A 19,558-nucleotide genomic window follows, 5' to 3' on the forward strand; every position below is an offset into this window, starting at 1 on the left:
GTGTAGCCACATGTGTTGATGTGTAGCCACATGTGTTGATGTGTAGCCACATGTGTTGATGTTTGTGTAGCCACATGTGTTGATGTGTAGCCACATGTGTTGATGTGTAGCCACATGTGTTGATGTGTAGCCACATGTGTTGATGTGTGTGTAACCACATGTGTTGATGTGTAGCCACATGTGTTGATGTGTAGCCACATGTGTTGATGTGTAGCCACATGTGTTGATGTTTGTGTAGCCACATGTGTTGATGTGTAGCCACATGTGTTGATGTGTAGCCACATGTGTTGATGTGTAGCCACATGTGTTGATGTGTAGCCACATGTGTTGATGTGTAGCCACCAGTGTTGATGTGTAGCCACATGTGTTGATGTGTAACCACATGTGTTGATGTGTGTGTAGCCACATGTGTTGATGTGTAGCCACATGTGTTGATGTGTAGCCACATGTGTTGATGTGTAGCCACATGTGTTGATGTGTAGCCACATGTGTTGATGTGTAGCCACATGTGTTGATGTGTGTGTAGCCACAAGTTTTGATGTGTAGCCACATGTGTTGATGTGTGTGTAGCCACATGTTTTGATGTGTAGCCACATGTGTTGATGTGTAGCCACATGTGTTGATGTGTAGCCACATGTGTTGATGTGTAGCCACATGTGTTGATGTGTAGCCACATGTGTTGATGTGTAGCCACATGTGTTGATGTGTAGCCACATGTGTTTACTTGCAGGTACTTCACCTACCTGGGCCAGCATGGGGACAGGATGAAATTTGATTTGGCTCAAGCAGCAGCTGAGGCTCAGTAAGTTACACTAGGACATTTTACACCAGGACATTTTACACTAGGACATTTTACACTAGGACATTTCACAGCAGGACATTTTACACCAGGACATTTTACACCAAGACATTTTACAGCAGGACATTTTACAGCAGGACATTTTACACCAGGACATTTTACAGCAGGACATTTTACACCAGGACATTTTACACCAGGACATTTTACACCAGGACATTTTTCACCAGGACATTTTACACTAGGACATTTTACACCAGGACATATTACACTAGGATATTTCACACCAGGACATTTCACATGAGGACATTTTACACCAGGACATTTTACAGCAGGACATTTTACATCAGGACATTTTACACCAGGACATTTTACATGAGGACATTTTACACCAGGACATTTTACACTAGGACATTTCACACCAGGTCATTTTACACCAGGACATTTCACACCAGGACATTTTACATGAGGACATTTTACACCAGGACATTTTACACGAGGACATTTTACATGAGGACATTTTACACCAGGACATTTTACAGCAGGACATTTTACACCAGGACATTTCACACTAGGACATTTTACACCAGGACATTTCACACCAGGACATTTTACACCAGGGCATTTCACACCAGGACATTTTACACGAGGACATTTTACATGAGGACATTTTACATGAGGACATTTTACATGAGGATATTTTACATGAGGACATTTCACATGAGGACATTTCACAGACAAGAGGCATGGGTGGGGGGCAGGGACGGCCAACCCTGGTTGTTGACCCTAGGGGACGCCAAAGGGGGTAGAAAAAAAATGTAAAAGGCCATTTTAAGCTGCAATTTGAATTATAAACAGCAAATGTTAAAGGCTACAAGCTAATATATGAACGTGTAATGTACAATTTCACAAGCCGATTTATTTAAGAAATGTCGTGACTAGAACATAAAAGACTGACTTAAACAAATTAGCACCTGGGAACCTAAAAGACTAACCTAAACAAATTAGCACCTGGGAACCTAAAAGACTAACCTAAACAAATTAGCACCTGGGAACCTAAAAGACTAACCTAAACAAATTAGCACCTGGGAACCTAAAAGACTAACCTAAACAAATTAGCACCTGGGAACCTAAAAGACTAACCTAAACAAATTAGCTCCTGCTAAAAACTACCATCTACTCTCAGATCAGGCTTATTTTTTTCTGACAGTTAATCTTTTTAAAAAGTATAATGCATATTCAGGGGGTTTAATTTGCAGCGAGTAGTTCGCCCCGGGCCGAGGAGTGGTCGCTAGGACTCTGATTAGGACTAGACTGATTCACCTGTATGAACTAGACTGATTCACCTGAATGAACTAGACTGATTCACCTGTATGAACTAGACTAATTCACCTGTATGAACTAGACTGATTCACCTGTATGAACTAGACTGATTCACCTGTATGAACTAGACTGATTCACCTGTATGAACTGGACTGATTCACCTGTATGAACTAGACTGATTCACCTGTATGAACTAGACTGATTCACCTGTATGAACTAGACTGATTCACCTGTATGAACTAAACTGATTCGCCTGTATGAACTGGACTGATTCACCTGTATGAACTAGACTGATTCACCTGTATGAACTAGACTGATTCACCTGTATGAACTAGACTGATTCACCTGTATGAACTGGACTGATTCACCTGTATGAACTGGACTGATTCACCTGTATGAACTAGACTGATTCACCTGTATGAACTAGACTGATTCACCTGTATGAACTAGACTGATTCACCTGTATGAACTAGACTGATTCACCTGTATGAATTAGACTGATTCACCTGTATGAACTAGACTGATTCACCTGTATGAACTAGACTGATTCACCTGTATGAACTAGACTGATTCACCTGTATGAACTAGACTGATTCACCTGTCTGCAGGCAATGCTCAGATCTGCTGAGCCAGGCCCAGTACCATGTGGCTAGGGCCAGAAAAATTGATGAAGAGGAGAAGGAAATCAGAAAGAGGCAAGAGGAAGAAATGGAGGCAATCAAACAGAAGCAACTCAGTGAACAGGTGAGTAACAGCTGGGTCAGGTGGTAACAGCTGGGTCAGGTAGTAACAGCTGGGTCAGGTGGTAACAGCTGGGTCAGGTGGTAACAGCTGGGTCAGGTGGTAACAGCTGGGTCAGGTGGTAACAGCTGGGTCAGGTGGTAACAGCTGGGTCAGGTGGTAACAGCTGGGTCAGGTGGTAGGGTAACAGCTGGGTCAGGTGGTAACAGCTGGGTCAGGTGGTAGGGTAACAGCTGGGTCAGGTGGTAACAGCTGGGTCAGGTGGTAGGGTAACAGCTGGGTCAGGTGGTAACAGCTGGGTCAGGTGGTAACAGCTGGGTCAGGTGGTAACAGCTGGGTCAGGTGGTAACAGCTGGGTCAGGTGGTAACAGCTGGGTCAGGTGGTAGGGTAACAGCTGGGTCAGGTGGTAACAGCTGGGTCAGGTGGTAACAGCTGGGTCAGGTGGTAGGGTAACAGCTGGGTCAGGTGGTAACAGCTGGGTCAGGTGGTAGGGTAACAGCTGGGTCAGGTGGTAACAGCTGGGTCAGGTGGTAACAGCTGGGTCAGGTGGTAACAGCTGGGTCAGGTGGTAACAGCTGGGTCAGGTGGTAGGGTAACAGCTGGGTCAGGTGGTAACAGCTGGGTCAGGTGGTAACAGCTGGGTCAGGTGGTAGGGTAACAGCTGGGTCAGGTGGTAGGGTAACAGCTGGGTCAGGTGGTAACAGCTGGGTCAGGTGGTAACAGCTGGGTCAGGTGGTAGGGTAACAGCTGGGTCAGGTGGTAACAGCTGGGTCAGGTGGTAACAGCTGGGTCAGGTGGTAACAGCTGGGTCAGGTGGTAGGGTAACAGCTGGGTCAGGTGGTAACAGCTGGGTCAGGTGAGGGTCCCAGGTGTCTGTGTTCTGGTTCTCTACTGATAACTTGTTTGTGCAGCTGGAGAAACAAAAGCAGAAGGAAGAGCTGGAGAAGAAGATGTTGGAACAGAGAGCAGTGTTTGTGGAGAAAGCCAAGAAAATCAACCTGGAGCCTGAGCCTGAGGACAGACCACGCAAGTCTGGGGGAAAGGTAGGTTTCTTGACATTTGGGGGGAAGGTAGGTTTCTTGACATTTGGGGGGAAGGTAGGTTTCTTGACATTTGGGGGGAAGGTTGGTTTCTTGACATTTGGGGGGAAGGTAGGTTTCTTGACATTTGGGGGAAAGGTAGGTTTCTTGACATTTGGGGGAAAGGTAGGTTTCTTGACATTTGGGGGGAAGGTTGGTTTCTTGACATTTGGGGGGAAGGTAGGTTTCTTGACATTTGGGGGAAAGGTAGGTTTCTTGACATTTGGGGGAAAGGTTGGTTTCTTGACATTTGGGGAAAGGTAGGTTTCTTGACATTTGGGGGAAAGGTTGGTTTCTTGACATTTGGGGGAAAGGTAGGTTTCTTGACATTTGGGGGAAAGGTTGGTTTCTTGACATTTTGGGGAAAGGTTGGTTTCTTGACATTTGGGGGAAAGGTTGGTTTCTTGACATTTGGGGGAAAGGTAGGTTTCTTGACATTTGGGGGAAAGGTTGGTTTCTTGACATTTGGGGGAAAGGTTGGTTTCTTGACATTTGGGGGGAAGGTTGGTTTCTTGACATTTGGGGGAAATGTAGGTTTCTTGACATTTGGGGAAAGTTTAGTTTCTTGACATTTGGGGGAAAGGTTGGTTTCTTGACATTTGGGGAAAGGTAGGTTTCTTGACATTTGGGGGGAAGGTATGTTTCTTGACATTTGGGGGAAAGGTAGGTTTCTTCACATTTTGGGGAAAGGTTTGTTGACATTTAGGGGGTGGGGAATTGGTTGATTCTGATTGTCTGATAGGATCAGGCCACGTAATGAATCCTGTCTTATTGGATCAGGCCACATAATGAATCCTGTCTTATTGGATCAGGCCACGTAATGAATCCTGTCTTATTGGATCAGGCCACATAATGAATCCTGTCTTATTGGATCAGGCCACATAATGAATCCTGTCTTATTGGATCAGGCCACATAATGAATCCTGTCTTATTGGATCAGGCCACGTAATGAATCCTGTCTTATTGGATCAGGCCACATAATGAATCCTGTCTGATTGCAGAGATCCAAGCGGGCAGAGGATGGAGAAATTTTGTCTGAGAGTGAAGAGGAGAGGCCTAAAAAGAAAAAGAAGAAGAGGTCATCTAGTGTATCTGGTGAGGAAGATGAGGATGGAGAGAAAAGAAAAAAACGCAAAACCAAGAGAAGGTAACTTTATATTATGAGTGATGTGTGAGTGTATTCTGTGAGTGATGTGAGTGTATTCTGTGAGTGATGTGTGAGTGTATTTTGTGAATGATGTGTGAGTGTATTCTGTGAGTGATGCGCGAGTGAATTCTGTGAGTGTATTCTGTGAGTGATGTGTGAGTGATGTGTGAGTGTATTCTGTGAGTGATGTGTGAGTGTATTCTGTGAGTGATGTGTGAGTGTATTCTGTGAGTGATGTGTGAGTGTATTCTGTGAGTGATGTGTGAGTGTATTCTTTGAGTGATCTGTGAGTGTATTCTGTGAGTGATGCGCGAGTGAATTCTGTGAGTGATGTGTGAGTGTATTCTGTGAGTGATGTGTGAGTGTATTCTGTGAGTGATGTGTGAGTGTATTCTGTGAGTGATGTGTGAGTGTATTCTGTGAGTGATGTGTGAGTGTATTTTGTGAATGATGTGTGAGTGTATTCTGTGAGTGATGTGTGAGTGTATTCTGTGAGTGATGTGTGAGTGTATTCTGTGAGTGATGTGTGAGTGATGTGTGAGTGTATTCTGTGAGTGATGTGTGAGTGTATTCTGTGAGTGATGTGTGAGTGTATTCTGTGAGTGATGTGTGAGTGTATTCTGTGAGTGATGTGTGAGTGTATTCTGTGAGTGATGTGTGAGTGTATTCTGTGAGTGATGTGTGAGTGTATTTTGTGAATGATGTGTGAGTGTATTCTGTGAGTGATGTGTGAGTGTATTCTGTGAGTGATGTGTGAGTGTATTCTGTGAGTGATGTGTGAGTGATGTGTGAGTGTATTCTGTGAGTGATGTGTGAGTGTATTCTGTGAGTGATGTGTGAGTGTATTCTGTGAGTGATGTGTGAGTGTATTCTGTGAGTGATGTGTGAGTGATGTGTGAGTGTATTCTGTGAGTGATGTGTGAGTGTATTCTGTGAGTGATGTGTGAGTGTATTCTGTGAGTGATGTGTGAGTGTATTCTGTGAGTGATGTGTGAGTGTATTCTGTGAGTGATGTGTGAGTGTATTCTGTGAGTGATGTGTGAGTGTATTCTGTGAGTGATGTGTGAGTGTATTCTTTGAGTGATCTGTGAGTGTATTCTGTGAATGATGTGTGAGTGTATTCTGTGTAAATTTCTCTTAGTTTGTACATTTATGCAAGTGTGTACCTTTGTTTTGTGTGTACTAATGTGGAAGTTATTGACGAAGCTGAAGCTGCATGGACTCTCTCTACCAGGTCCAAGAAGGATGACTTTGTTAATGACAGTGATGATGAAAATGATGATAGAGGTGATAGAAAGAGGCGAAGAAAAGGCAAAGGAAAAGAAGGGAAGGGTGACAAGAAAGCAAAAGATGATGGTCTGACTGCCAAGCAGCGCAGGAAGATTGTATCCAAGGCCGTTATCTCATCCAGCGAGGGTTCCGACTCGGATACAAGGAAGAAGCGGTTACCCAGGTAAGATGGCCCTCTGACAGAAGTGGTTACCTAAGTAAGATGGCCCACTAGCTGACAGAAGCGGTTACTTAGGTAAGATGGCCCTCTGACAGAAGTGGTTACCTAAGTAAGATGGCCCACTAGCTGACAGAAGCGGTTACCTAGGTAAGATGGCCCACTGACAGAAGTGGTTACCTAAGTAAGATGGCCCTCTAGCTGACAGAAGCAGTTACCCAGGTAAGATGGCCCACTGACAGAAGCAGTTACCTAGGTAAGATGGCCCACTAGCTGACAGAAGCAGTTACCTAAGTAAGATGGCCCACTAGCTGACAGAAGCAGTTACCTAGGTAAGATGGCCCTCTGACAGAAGCAGTTACCCAGGTAAGATGGCCCACTAACTGATAGAAGCAGTTACCCAGGTAAGATGGCCCACTAACTGACAGAAGCAGTTACCCAGGTAAGATGGCCCTCTGACAGAAGCAGTTACCCAGGTAAGATGGCCCTCTGACAGAAGCAGTTACCCAGGTAAGATGGCCCACTAACTGACAGAAGCAGTTACCCAGGTAAGATGGCCCACTGACAGAAGCAGTTACCTAGGTAAGATGGCCCACTGACAGAAGCAGTTACCCAGGTAAGATGGCCCACTGACAGAAGCAGTTACCTAGGTAAGATGGCCCACTAACTGACAGAAGCAGTTACCTAGGTAAGATGGCCCACTGACAGAAGCAGTTACCCAGGTAAGATGGCCCACTGACAGAAGCAGTTACCTAGGTAAGATGGCCCACTGACAGAAGCAGTTACCCAGGTAAGATGGCCCACTGACAGAAGCAGTTACCCAGGTAAGATGGCCCACTAACTTACAGAAGCAGTTACCTAGGTAAGATGGCCCACTGACAGAAGCAGTTACCCAGGTAAGATGGCCCACTGACAGAAGCAGTTACCCAGGTAAGATGGCCCTCTAGCTGACAGAAGCAGTTACCCAGGTAAGATGGCCCTCTGACAGAAGCAGTTACCCAGGTAAGATGGCCCTCTAGCTGACAGAAGCAGTTACCCAGGTAAGATGGCCCTCTGACAGAAGCAGTTACCCAGGTAAGATGGCCCACTAACTGACAGAAGCAGTTACCTAGGTAAGATGGCCCACTGACAGAAGCAGTTACCCAGGTAAGATGGCCCACTAACTGACAGAAGCAGTTACCCAGGTAAGATGGCCCACTAACTGACAGAAGCAGTTACCCAGGTAAGATGGCCCTCTGACAGAAGCAGTTACCCAGGTAAGATGGCCCACTAACTGACAGAAGCAGTTACCTAAGTAAGATGGCCCACTAGCTGACAGAAGCAGTTACCTAGGTAAGATGGCCCACTGACAGAAGCAGTTACCTAGGTAAGATGGCCCACTAACTGACAGAAGCAGTTACCTAGGTAAGATGGCCCACTGACAGAAGCAGTTACCTAGGTAAGATGGCCCACTAACTGACAGAAGCAGTTACCTAGGTAAGATGGCCCTCTGACAGAAGCAGTTACCCAGGTAAGATGGCCCACTGACAGAAGCAGTTACCCAGGTAAGATGGCCCACTGACAGAAGCAGTTACCTAGGTAAGATGGCCCTCTGACAGAAGCAGTTACCTAAGTAAGATGGCCCACTGACAGAAGCAGTTACCCAGGTAAGATGGCCCTCTGACAGAAGCAGTTACCCAGGTAAGATGGCCCACTGACAGAAGCAGTTACCCAGGTAAGATGGCCCTCTGACAGAAGCAGTTACCTAAGTAAGATGGCCAACTAGCTGACAGAAGCAGTTACCTAGGTAAGATGGCCCACTGACAGAAGCAGTTACCTAGGTAAGATGGCCCTCTGACAGAAGCAGTTACCCAGGTAAGATGGCCCACTGACAGAAGCAGTTACCCAGGTAAGATGGCCCACTGACAGAAGCAGTTACCCAGGTAAGATGGCCCTCTGACAGAAGCAGTTACCCAGGTAAGATGGCCCACTAACTGACAGAAGCAGTTACCTAGGTAAGATGGCCCTCTGACAGAAGCAGTTACCCAGGTAAGATGGCCCACTGACAGAAGCAGTTACCCAGGTAAGATGGCCCTCTGACAGAAGCAGTTACCTAAGTAAGATGGCCCACTAGCTGACAGAAGCAGTTACCTAGGTAAGATGGCCCACTGACAGAAGCAGTTACCTAGGTAAGATGGCCCACTAACTGACAGAAGCAGTTACCCAGGTAAGATGGCCCACTAACTGACAGAAGCAGTTACCTAGGTAAGATGGCCCACTGACAGAAGCAGTTACCTAGGTAAGATGGCCCACTAACTGACAGAAGCAGTTACCCAGGTAAGATGGCCCTCTGACAGAAGCAGTTACCCAGGTAAGATGGCCCACTAACTGACAGAAGCAGTTTCCTAGGTAAGATGGCCCACTGACAGAAGCAGTTACCCAGGTAAGATGGCCCACTGACAGAAGCAGTTACCCAGGTAAGATGGCCCTCTGACAGAAGCAGTTACCCAGGTAAGATGGCCCTCTGACAGAAGCAGTTACCCAGGTAAGATGGCCCACTAACTGACAGAAGCAGTTACCCAGGTAAGATGGCCCTCTGACAGAAGCAGTTACCTAGGTAAGATGGCCCACTAACTGACAGAAGCAGTTTCCTAGGTAAGATGGCCCACTGACAGAAGCAGTTACCCAGGTAAGATGGCCCACTGACAGAAGCGGTTACCTAGGTAAGATGGCCCACTGACAGAAGCAGTTACCCAGGTAAGATGGCCCACTGACAGAAGCGGTTACCTAGGTAAGATGGCCCACTGACAGAAGCAGTTACCTAGGTAAGATGGCTCACTTACTGACAGAAGCAGTTACCTAAGTAAGATGGCCCTCTAGCTGACAGAAGTGGTTACCTAGGTAAGAAACTAAGATGGCCCACTAACTGACAGAAGCATTACATTAGTTTATACAACAATGTGAAAAACTTGTTTTAGGTGTCTGACACTGATTCATTTGTGTCTGACAGTTTCTGAATTTTTTCTTGTTTACAGCAGTGAAAGTGAGGGAGAATCAAATGTCAAACGAAAGCGCCGCATCCTGGGTAGTGATAGTGAAGACGGAAGTCTGGGCGGGAAATCTGGCTCTGATAAACATAGGTCAAGGTCAAGGTCAGGCTCAAGGAAATCTAGGTCTGGCTCTAGAAGTGAAAAATCCAAATCAAGGTCTAGGTCAAGATCCAAATCTAGGTCTAGGTCAAGATCCAAATCAAGGTCTAGGTCAAGATCAAAGTCTAGGTCAAGATCCAAATCAAGGTCAAGATCCAAATCAAGGTCAAGATCCAAATCAAGGTCAAGATCAAAGTCTAGGTCAAGATCCAAATCAAGGTCCAGGTCAAAATCACGATCTAAGTCCAGGTCACCAGAAGCAGGATCAGGTGGTGGACCTGCTGGGTCTGAGAGTGACTGAGGTGACACTGCCCACATTTCAGTGGACATTAAATATGTTCTTCTTATTCTGAAATGGTTTTAAATGTACTTTGTTTTACAAAATAAATGTTAAAAAAAAATAATTCTTGTGAATAAGTTAGACAGGGACAGTTTAGTTTTGATAGGTTGCTGCTTGACCTACTTTTTAAAATGTTGCCTTGGGGTGGATAGCTGCTGGATAAGACCAATCGACCTTTTCATTTTTTTACAAAGTTGAGCAGTTGTTTCAAAAAGTAAATTATTTTTATCAAGCAAATTCTGCAGTTAAGTTAGTTTATAATGTGGCTCTTAGTGTCAAACTATTTTGTTGACTTAATTGAGCAACACCGGGCAGATGGAGTCCAGAGCATTACATTGGGTTTGGGCCGCTATTTTAAGTAGGAAGTCTTTAAAGTATGGAGAATCTAACAAACCTTCAATGGACAGGCAAAAGCACTTATGTTTACTGGCCAGGCAAAAGCACTTATGTTTACTACATGATAATAATATTATATCCTTAAATTCAAAAGGACAAGAAATAAATGGTTTGCACTAACTTTATTTCTGAAACCAAAAAAAAACTGCAATTGCATCCATTTCTCTGTACAGATGATACACTTTGAAATTACTGACAGAATGGCACATGAAAAAAAATTATTTTATATGGCACAAAAAAGTCTCAAAATAAAATGCATGAAATTTAATATTGAGTACAGTTGCCAACAGTTTGCATGGCACAAAAAAGTCCAATAATGCATGAAATCTATGAAGTAGCTAAAAGAAACATCCCAGGGCCAGCAGTGCCTTGTTGCCTCCTGCCCTGTTAGCACACCAAGGCACAATACGGGTGTCTGTACAATGGGTCTCACTTGTCTACAGGTACAAGTCTTCTCTAGCTAGAGAATACAAGTTGCCAGGACAATTTTACATAGGTCAGAAACAAATGGCAACATGTTGTCGGTAAAACTTTGCTATGCACAATTTAAAATCTAAAAAGAGATTGTATATAATATATGCATAGAATAAAAGAAAATATACACAGCCAAAATAGCAAAAAATTTAAACAAACTGCATCCATGTCTATAATTTGAAGCTTCAAGTTATTGATTGATAAAGGCCAATGTGAGTTGATGAATAAAAGTTGTTGATCAAATCAAACATGTACATGTAGCAAGTTGGGGGGGGGGGGGCCTTGATCAATACTAATGTGTACATTGATAAAAAGTTATCTTAAACCCCTTTCACAGCAAAAACTTTTTTTTACAATAAAATAATGTGTAAAAACATAAAAATCTAAATTTGCAACCGTTGATAGTTTTTACAATTGAAACATTGAGGCAAGATGTCAGTAGAAATACTCTCTTCCACTCTTGGGTTCAATCACAAACCATTAGAGTAAGCCATCATCCATTCACAGGAAACGGCATTCAATTTTCAGGAATTAGATGACCACTAGAAACACTTGTAGACATTCAACTTTGTCTTTACCACAGAACATTTGAATAGCTCCTGTAGTATGGGTTCTTGGTTTCAGTAAGCAAAGTATCATATTGTAAAACAGCTGGAGTTGTGACAGTAATGCAATTATGAATTCATTAGACGTGGCTCGTCTACTGCAGGGGAAATGCTCCTTATCAATGAGAGGGTTGATGTAATGCTGTGTCTATCTAGCAAAGTGCAGGCTGTTGGTGTGGGTAAGGTCCATGACCATTGGAGGTGCTGTGATAGTTACTGCCCCCACTGGAGGAACTGCCATCACTGCTGCTCTTGGTCAGCCGGTGAGTTGTCTCCCCTGCACAGTTTACTCCTGTCTGGAGCTTACTCACAGGTGGGGTGGGCTGGGGGGGCTGATGAGGAGTGGTGGGCTGGTGAGGTGTAGTGGGCTGATGAGATGTGGAGGGCTGGTGAGGTGTAGTGGGCTGGTGAGATGTGGAGGGCTGATGAGATGCTGTTAATTTTGGAAGCAAAGGTTGTAAGGGAGATGATTTTGGAGAGGATGTTTGTATGGATGAGGTTGATTGTAGGGAGGATGTTTGTAGAGGTGATGTTTGTAGGGGTGATGTTTGTAGGGGTGATGTTTGTAGGGGTGATGTTTGTAGAGGTGACATTTGTAGGGGTGAAGTTTGTAGGGGTGATGTTGGAAAAAAAGCCAAAGTTTTGTGAGCAGGTGGAGACATGAGTGTATATTCATTAGTTGCTGTGTTGGCAGGCAACAACTTTAACCTCTCTGAAGCCTGGTCCTTTCTCTCATCATCAGACTCTGTGTCTGAGGGCTGCCAATGGTTCCTGCCTATCTGCAGGGTAGGGTAGGTACTGCCATCTGGTGGACATGGCACCTCATCATTAGGACACAGGCTGGGGACAGAGACACATTGTTAGGACACAGACAGAGACACATCGTTAGGACACAGGCTGGGGACAGAGACACATCGTTAGGACAGAGACAGAGACACATTGTTAGGACACAGACGGACACATTGTTAGGACACAGGCTGGGGACAGAGACACATTGTTAGGACACAGAAACACATCGTTAGGACACAGGCTGGGGACAGAGACACATCGTTAGGACACAGACAGAGACACATTGTTAGGAAACAGACAGAGACACATCATTAGGACACAGACAGAGACACATTGTTAGGACACAGGCTGGGGACAGAGACACATTGTTAGGAAACAGGCTGGGGACAGAGACACATTGTTAGGACACAGACAGAGACACATTGTTAGGACACAGACAGAGACACATTGTTAGGACACAGACAGAGACACATCGTTAGGACACAGGCTGGGGACAGAGACACATTGTTAGGACACAGACAGAGACACATTGTTAGGACAGAGACACATCATTAGGACACAGACAGAGACACATTGTTAGGACACAGGCTGGGGACAGAGACACATCATTAGGACACAGGCTGGGGACAGAGACACATTGTTAGGACACAGGCTAGGGACAGAGACACATCGTTAGGACACAGGCTGGGGACAGAGACACATTGTTAGGACACAGACAGAGACACATTGTTAGGACACAGGCTAGGGACAGAGACACATTGTTAGGACACAGACAGAGACACATTGTTAGGACACAGGCTGGGGACAGAGACACATTGTTAGGACACAGACACATCGTTAGGACACAGACAGAGACACATTGTTAGGACACAGGCTGGGGACAGAGACACATTGTTAGGACATAGGCTGGGGACAGAGACACATCATTAGGACACAGACAGAGACACATTGTTAGGACACAGACAGAGACACATTGTTAGGACACAGGCTGGGGACAGAGACACATTGTTAGGACACAGACACATCGTTAGGACACAGACACATTGTTAGGACACAGACACATCGTTAGGACACAGACACATTGTTAGGACACAGACAGAGACACATCGTTAGGACACAGGCTGGGGACAGAGACACATCATTAGGACACAGGCTGGGGACAGAGACACATCATTAGGACACAGGCTGGGGACAGAGACACATCATTAGGACACAGGCTGGGGACAGAGACACATTGTTAGGACACAGGCTAGGGACAGAGACACATTGTTAGGACACAGACAGAGACACATTGTTAGGACACAGGCTGGGGACAGAGACACATCGTTAGGACACAGACAGAGACACATTGTTAGGACACAGGCTAGGGACAGAGACACATTGTTAGGACACAGACAGAGACACATTGTTAGGACACAGGCTGGGGACAGAGACACATTGTTAGGACATAGGCTGGGGACAGAGACACATCATTAGGACACAGACAGAGACACATTGTTAGGACACAGACAGAGACACATTGTTAGGACACAGGCTGGGGACAGAGACACATTGTTAGGACACAGACACATCGTTAGGACACAGACACATTGTTAGGACACAGACACATCGTTAGGACACAGACAGAGATACATTGTTAGGACACAGACAGAGACACATCGTTAGGACACAGGCTGGGGACAGAGACACATCATTAGGACACAGGCTGGGGACAGAGACACATCATTAAGACACAGACTGGGGACACATCACAAACTAGTGAGGCTGACAACACACAAGAGAAAGTACCCTTGATCTTCTCCTGTGGCCCCCTCAATCCCAGGACTTTGTTCCACATTCTGGCTCTCAGCATTCAGCTGTTTCAGCTCTTTGTAATAAAAAGAAACTTCTTCAAACTTCGAGTTGAGATGAGGGGATAAAATCTGTATTAAATCCTTGAAGCTTGGGCGCAGATCTGGTTTATATGTCCAGCACATCAGCATCAAAGAGTAGCTGAAATAGAGCAGTAGATGAAGGTAGATGAAGTAGAGCAGTAGATGAAGTAGAGCAGTAGATGAAGGTAGATGAAGCAGAGCAGTAGATGAAGGTAGATGAAATAGAGCAGTAGTGTATGTAAAGGTAGATAAAGTAGAGCAGTAGATGAAGGTAGATGAAGTAGAGCAGTAGTGTATGTAAAGGTACATGAAATAGAGCAGTAGATGAAGGTAGATGAAGTAGAGCAGTAGTGTATGTAAAGGTAGATGAAATAGAGCAGTAGATGAAGGTAGATGAAGTAGAGCAGTAGTGTATGTAAAGGTAGATTAAGTAGAGCAGTAGTGTATGTAAAGGTAGATGAAGTAGAGCAGTAGTGTTTGTAAAGGTAGATGAAGTAGAGCAGTAGTGTATGTAAAGGTAGATGAAGTAGAGCAGTAGTGTATGTAAAGGTAGATGAAGTAGAGCAGTAGTGTATGTAAAGGTAGATTAAGTAGAGCAGTAGTGTATGTAAAGGTAGATTAAGTAGAGCAGTAGTGTATGTAAAGGTAGATGAAGTAGAGCAGTAGTGTATGTAAAGGTAGATGAAGTAGAGCAGTAGTGTATGTAAAGGTAGATTAAGTAGAGCAGTAGTGTATGTAAAGGTAGATTAAGTAGAGCAGTAGTGTATGTAAAGGTAGATGAAGTAGAGTAGTAGTGTATGTAAAGGTAGATGAACTAGAGTAGTAGTGTATGTAAAGGTAGATGAAGTAGAGCAGTCAGGTGGACCAAATGTTACATGTCAGGTGGACCAAATGTTACTCACAGGTCATGTGGACCAAATGTTACAGGTCAGGTGGACCAAATGTTACAGGTCATGTGGACCAAATGTTACATGTCAGGTGGACCAAATGTTACTCACAGGTCATGTGGACCAAATGTTACAGGTCAGGTGGACCAAATGTTACAGGTCATGTGGACCAAATGTTACAGGTCAGGTGGACCAAATGTTACTCACAGGTCAGGTGGACCAAATGTTACTCACAGGTCAGGTGGACCAAATGTTACAGGTCAGGTGGACCAAATGTTACAGGTCAGGTGGACCAAATGTTACAGGTCAGGTGGACCAAATGTTACAGGTCAGGTGGACCAAATGTTACTCACAGGTCAGGTGGACCAAATGTTACTCACAGGTCAGGTGGACCAAATGTTACAGGTCAGGTGGACCAAATATTACATGTCAGGTGGACCAAATGTTACTCACAGGTCAGGTGGACCAAATGTTACTCACAGGTCAGGTGGACCAAATGTTACAGGTCAGGTGGACCAAATGTTACTCACAGGTCATGTGGACCAAATGTTACAGGTCAGGTGGACCAAATGTTACAGGTCAGGTGGACCAAATGTTACTCACAGGTCATGTGGACCAAATGTTACAGGTCAGGTGGACCAAATGTTACAGGTCAGGTGGACCAAATGTTACAGGTCAGGTGGACCAAATGTTACAGGTCAGGTGGACCAAATGTTACTCACAGGTTAGGTGGACCAAATGTTACTCACAGATCATGTGGACAGCCTACAGGACTGTTCATCCTCTGCTTGCCTATGACATAGTTCAAGACTTCATCATTCCCTAGGCCTTGGTACGGCTGCTCTCCTAGTGTCACCATTTCCCAGAGCACCACTCCAAAGGACCTGTAGGACAACATTTAGGACATGTAAGATGGTACTAAAGGTCCTGTAGGACAACATTTAGGACATGTGGTAAGATGGTACTAAAGGTCCTGTAGGGCATGTGGTTAGATGTTACTAAAGGTCCTGTAGGACAACATTTAAGACATGTGGTAAGATGGTACTAAAGGTCCTATGGGACATTTAAGGGCATAGGTGGGTGATGAATACCAACTTCTTTATTTCCAAGTCTAAAGATGTAATACTTGGCTAATAGTTATAACTCAAAGAGTTAAGCATAAAAATATTTTTTTTAATTTTTTAAATCCTCCGTTGCCATGGTGACGCGGCCATATTGGATTTTATTGACGATTTTTAAATGGAAATAACTCAAAAATGGTTTGTACAAATTTCTTGAAAACTTAATATAATCTGCAGACACATGTGTTTAAGACTTCTTATTGATTACATTTTTAAAAAAGAAGATAGTTTTTTTTTTACTTTTTTTTTCGATACATCACTGTAAAAATGTCATTATTTCGTCCAATTTTTTCACTATTTAAACAATAAAAAAAAAAAATCTTTACAACAATTCCAAAAGTGTTCAATAAGTTTTATTGGAACATATATACCGAGTAACTGGAGCAAATTTAGTTCAGTTCTGATAATTATTAACAAAGTTATTTCAACAATTGTACAAAAAAACATCAAACTGAGAAAAACGCAAAAAGCCAACAAAAAGTTGCAAAAAATGAAAATTTACAGCTGTATGTCACTAAAATCGACCACATTCATAGCCTGAAGTATGGTGCTGCTGAATATATTCCTTCTGAGCTTGTTCAGCTATTAGTTTTCTTTTTTTTTTTGGCGCTCTTTGTTTTACCTAGAGCTGTAGAAAAGCTGTTGTCAACGCGTCTTTTTTGGCGTCCTTCACTGAGTCTTCGACTATGGTTTCCTTCTTTTGACAGCAATGCCATAGCATGCCTGGGCCCAAAATTGAATTATGCTATCGCAGAAACAGCAGTATATTTTGCATGGTCTCATGTCTAAAGCCCAGTGGCGTAGCCAGGATCGTCTCAGGGGGGGGGGGGGTCCAATTTTTACCCGGGGACAAACTTTCGATTTGCACCCCCCCCTCAAACTTTCGATTTGCACCCCTCTCAAACTACGCCACTGCTAAAGCCAATTATGATAAGACGATGTCTTTGTTTATTGTGAATGGCCTTGTTCTGGATTCTTTTGCAGTTGTATACTTACGGTTTACAACATTTTTATTACTGCCACACCATGCTTGAAGCAAACCCTTTACACTGTTTTCATCAATAGTAGCCACTACATCACAGTGGGCGAGGAAATGTATTGATAACATCAAGAAGCAAATCACATTCGACAATAATTCTGCATGGCTGTGGTTTACAATTAGCACTACCAGTACTAGATGTAACAGTGCTTTCTTCTGTCTGTAAAAACTGTGTCTTAAATTGTCGCAGTTTCTTAGTAAATGTGCATATTACATCTGCACCAGTGCTTGTTGAATAGTGCTAGATTGAGTAGAGGTAGCTGCAATCAGTTGCATTCGGACGTGCCCTTGCTTTAGTAAATTAGTTAGATGTTTGTGTGTATCTATTTTTAGCGAGTGTTTTATTCTACCCATTATCGAAAGAGAAACAAATTAAATCGTCTCACTGCTTATGATAATTCACACAAACTAATCTAAACTGTTAATAGTATATTTAATTGAAATAATTATATGTTAAAATAATGTAAGTATTTCACAGAAGCTTAGAGAAACAAAACTAGATCAAACTTAGCAACGCGCTGAAACTAAGGGAATGTTTACTTCCGAAGCGAAACGACCAATCACTAACTAGCTTCCGCCGTTGAACGCCAATGAAAAAATTGAGGTCAAAATTTGCATACCGGAAAAACCCGACTGAGTAAAATAAACAAGTTTATGACGTAGAAAAATAATCACATTAAAATAAGTATTTTGATTGGTCCTTTAATTTTAGAACAAATAAAGAAAGGAGGTCACGGCCTTTCCATTGATATGAAACACATTAGGTTTCCGTGAAGCCTAATAGTACTTTTCTAGGTCGAAAAATGGCTAATTTTACCAAAAAATTAACAAATGACCCTGTACACACTACTTTGAACCCGGTTTTTAGCGCAATTTCCATTCTGGAGAATTGCGTTTATTAACCCGTCATTTCTGGATGTATGAATGTATGAATGAATGGATGGATGTGTGTCCGCAGCTTTAAGTCGTTTCTCCTCCTCAACGAAGCAATATCGATGACTAGTTCCAAAAGCAATTATGTTAAGCAAGTTACGAGGATGAACATAGGCCATAAAAATTCCGGGTTTCTTTCATGGATTTCCCGGAAAAGCCAAAAAACCTCGAAAAAAAGCAGTTTTTGGCCCATATCTCGGCAACCAGACCACTTAGCGACTTGAAACATGTACCAATCGATTCCTGCCATAATTTAGAACAATATTGCCGAAGAAAGTTTTCAAAAATATCCTTTCGTTCGGTCACAACATTTTTTTTTAATTAATTAAAATTTGGACCGAATTAGTAGGCATATTTATCCAACCACACCACACGCGTCATCACGTTCAATAGCTGCGCCATCACGTTCAATGGCTGCGACGTCACGTTCGTTAGCTGGGCGCGCAATGATTTTTAGTCATGTTACTCTATTGTAAATAAAACATGTAAAATACTGAAAAAAAAATTAATAAAAAACGTTTTAATAACTAACCAATGGTTTTACTAACCCTGCTCTTGATTTACGCTACGACAGAGCTATTTTTAGATAACACACGGAAATTGCGCTAAAATTGTCACTAGACTTTTTTTAATTACTTGTTTATAAATAAATACTGTTTTTAGGGTCATAACAATGTCATTTTTAGATTCAACGATGGATATTCTGTATAGATCAAGTAAAAGTGGGAAATCGATGATTTAGTGGATTTATGACGAAAAGTACACCCGCCCATGTCCTTAAGCTGTGTTGAGATGGTAAAGATCCTGTAGGACAACATTTAGGACAAGTTGAAGACTTACCATACATCAGACATGGTGGTAAAAATTCCATCTTTCAAGGACTCTGGTGCCATCCAACGTACAGGTAGAAGAGCGCGCTGATCTTTTCTATAGTACTCTGTCATATACACATCTCTGGCCATACCAAAATCTGGGCACAAGAAGGAAGGTCATAGGTCATAACACAATGGTTGTAGCTCTACCATAACAGAAAGTTTGTAGCAAGCTCTAAGTCTACCCTAACAGAAAGTTTGTAGCAAGCTCTAAGTCTACCATAACAGAAAGTTTGTAGCAAGCTCTAAGTCTACCAGAAAGTTTGTAGCAAGCTCTAAGTCTACCATAACAGAAAGTTTGTAGCAAGCTCTAAGTCTACCCTAACAGAAAGTTTGTAGCAAGCTCTAAGTCTACCATTTACCAGCAATTTTGACAGTTCTGTCTTCAGCAACAAGACAGTTCCTAGCGGCCAGGTCTCTGTGAACTATCTTTCTGTGGGCCAGGTAAGCCATGCCATCTGCAATCTCACCTGCCATTTGGTAAATCTCACTCACAGTTGGTGGCTGGAAGTCTGGGAACTCCTAGGAAAGACAGGGCGACTGGGTCAGACAGACACAAAAAGACC

At 43.4% G+C, this 19,558-nt stretch overlaps 2 protein-coding genes across 2 annotated transcripts in view; one reads left to right on the forward strand and one right to left on the reverse strand.

Annotated features, from left to right (window-relative positions):
• The window catches only part of LOC131937324 (RNA polymerase-associated protein CTR9 homolog), a 35,841-nt gene extending 25,795 nt beyond the window's left edge, over positions 1 to 10,046 (forward strand). Inside the window, exons 19-24 of the mRNA XM_059294619.1 lie at positions 731 to 802; positions 2,728 to 2,863; positions 3,773 to 3,904; positions 4,942 to 5,087; positions 6,322 to 6,540; positions 9,549 to 10,046. Of these exons, the coding sequence (XP_059150602.1) occupies positions 731 to 802; positions 2,728 to 2,863; positions 3,773 to 3,904; positions 4,942 to 5,087; positions 6,322 to 6,540; positions 9,549 to 9,963 (1,120 nt within the window). The 3' untranslated portion in view covers positions 9,964 to 10,046. The remainder of the gene's footprint in view (positions 1 to 730; positions 803 to 2,727; positions 2,864 to 3,772; positions 3,905 to 4,941; positions 5,088 to 6,321; positions 6,541 to 9,548) is intronic.
• A 457-nt stretch (positions 10,047 to 10,503) lies between these two features.
• LOC131937323 (putative molluscan insulin-related peptide(s) receptor) overlaps positions 10,504 to 19,558 on the reverse strand; it is a 52,769-nt gene continuing 43,714 nt past the window's right edge. Inside the window, exons 24-28 of the mRNA XM_059294618.1 lie at positions 19,355 to 19,514; positions 18,961 to 19,090; positions 15,777 to 15,911; positions 14,055 to 14,258; positions 10,504 to 12,317 (exon numbers count right to left, since the gene is read on the reverse strand). Of these exons, the coding sequence (XP_059150601.1) occupies positions 11,630 to 12,317; positions 14,055 to 14,258; positions 15,777 to 15,911; positions 18,961 to 19,090; positions 19,355 to 19,514 (1,317 nt within the window). The 3' untranslated portion in view covers positions 10,504 to 11,629. The remainder of the gene's footprint in view (positions 12,318 to 14,054; positions 14,259 to 15,776; positions 15,912 to 18,960; positions 19,091 to 19,354; positions 19,515 to 19,558) is intronic.

This window comes from Physella acuta, unplaced genomic scaffold (assembly GCF_028476545.2).
Source record: "Physella acuta isolate Inbredline_101_S28 unplaced genomic scaffold, ASM2847654v3 ptg000208l, whole genome shotgun sequence".
Taxonomy (NCBI): domain Eukaryota; kingdom Metazoa; phylum Mollusca; class Gastropoda; family Physidae; genus Physella; species Physella acuta.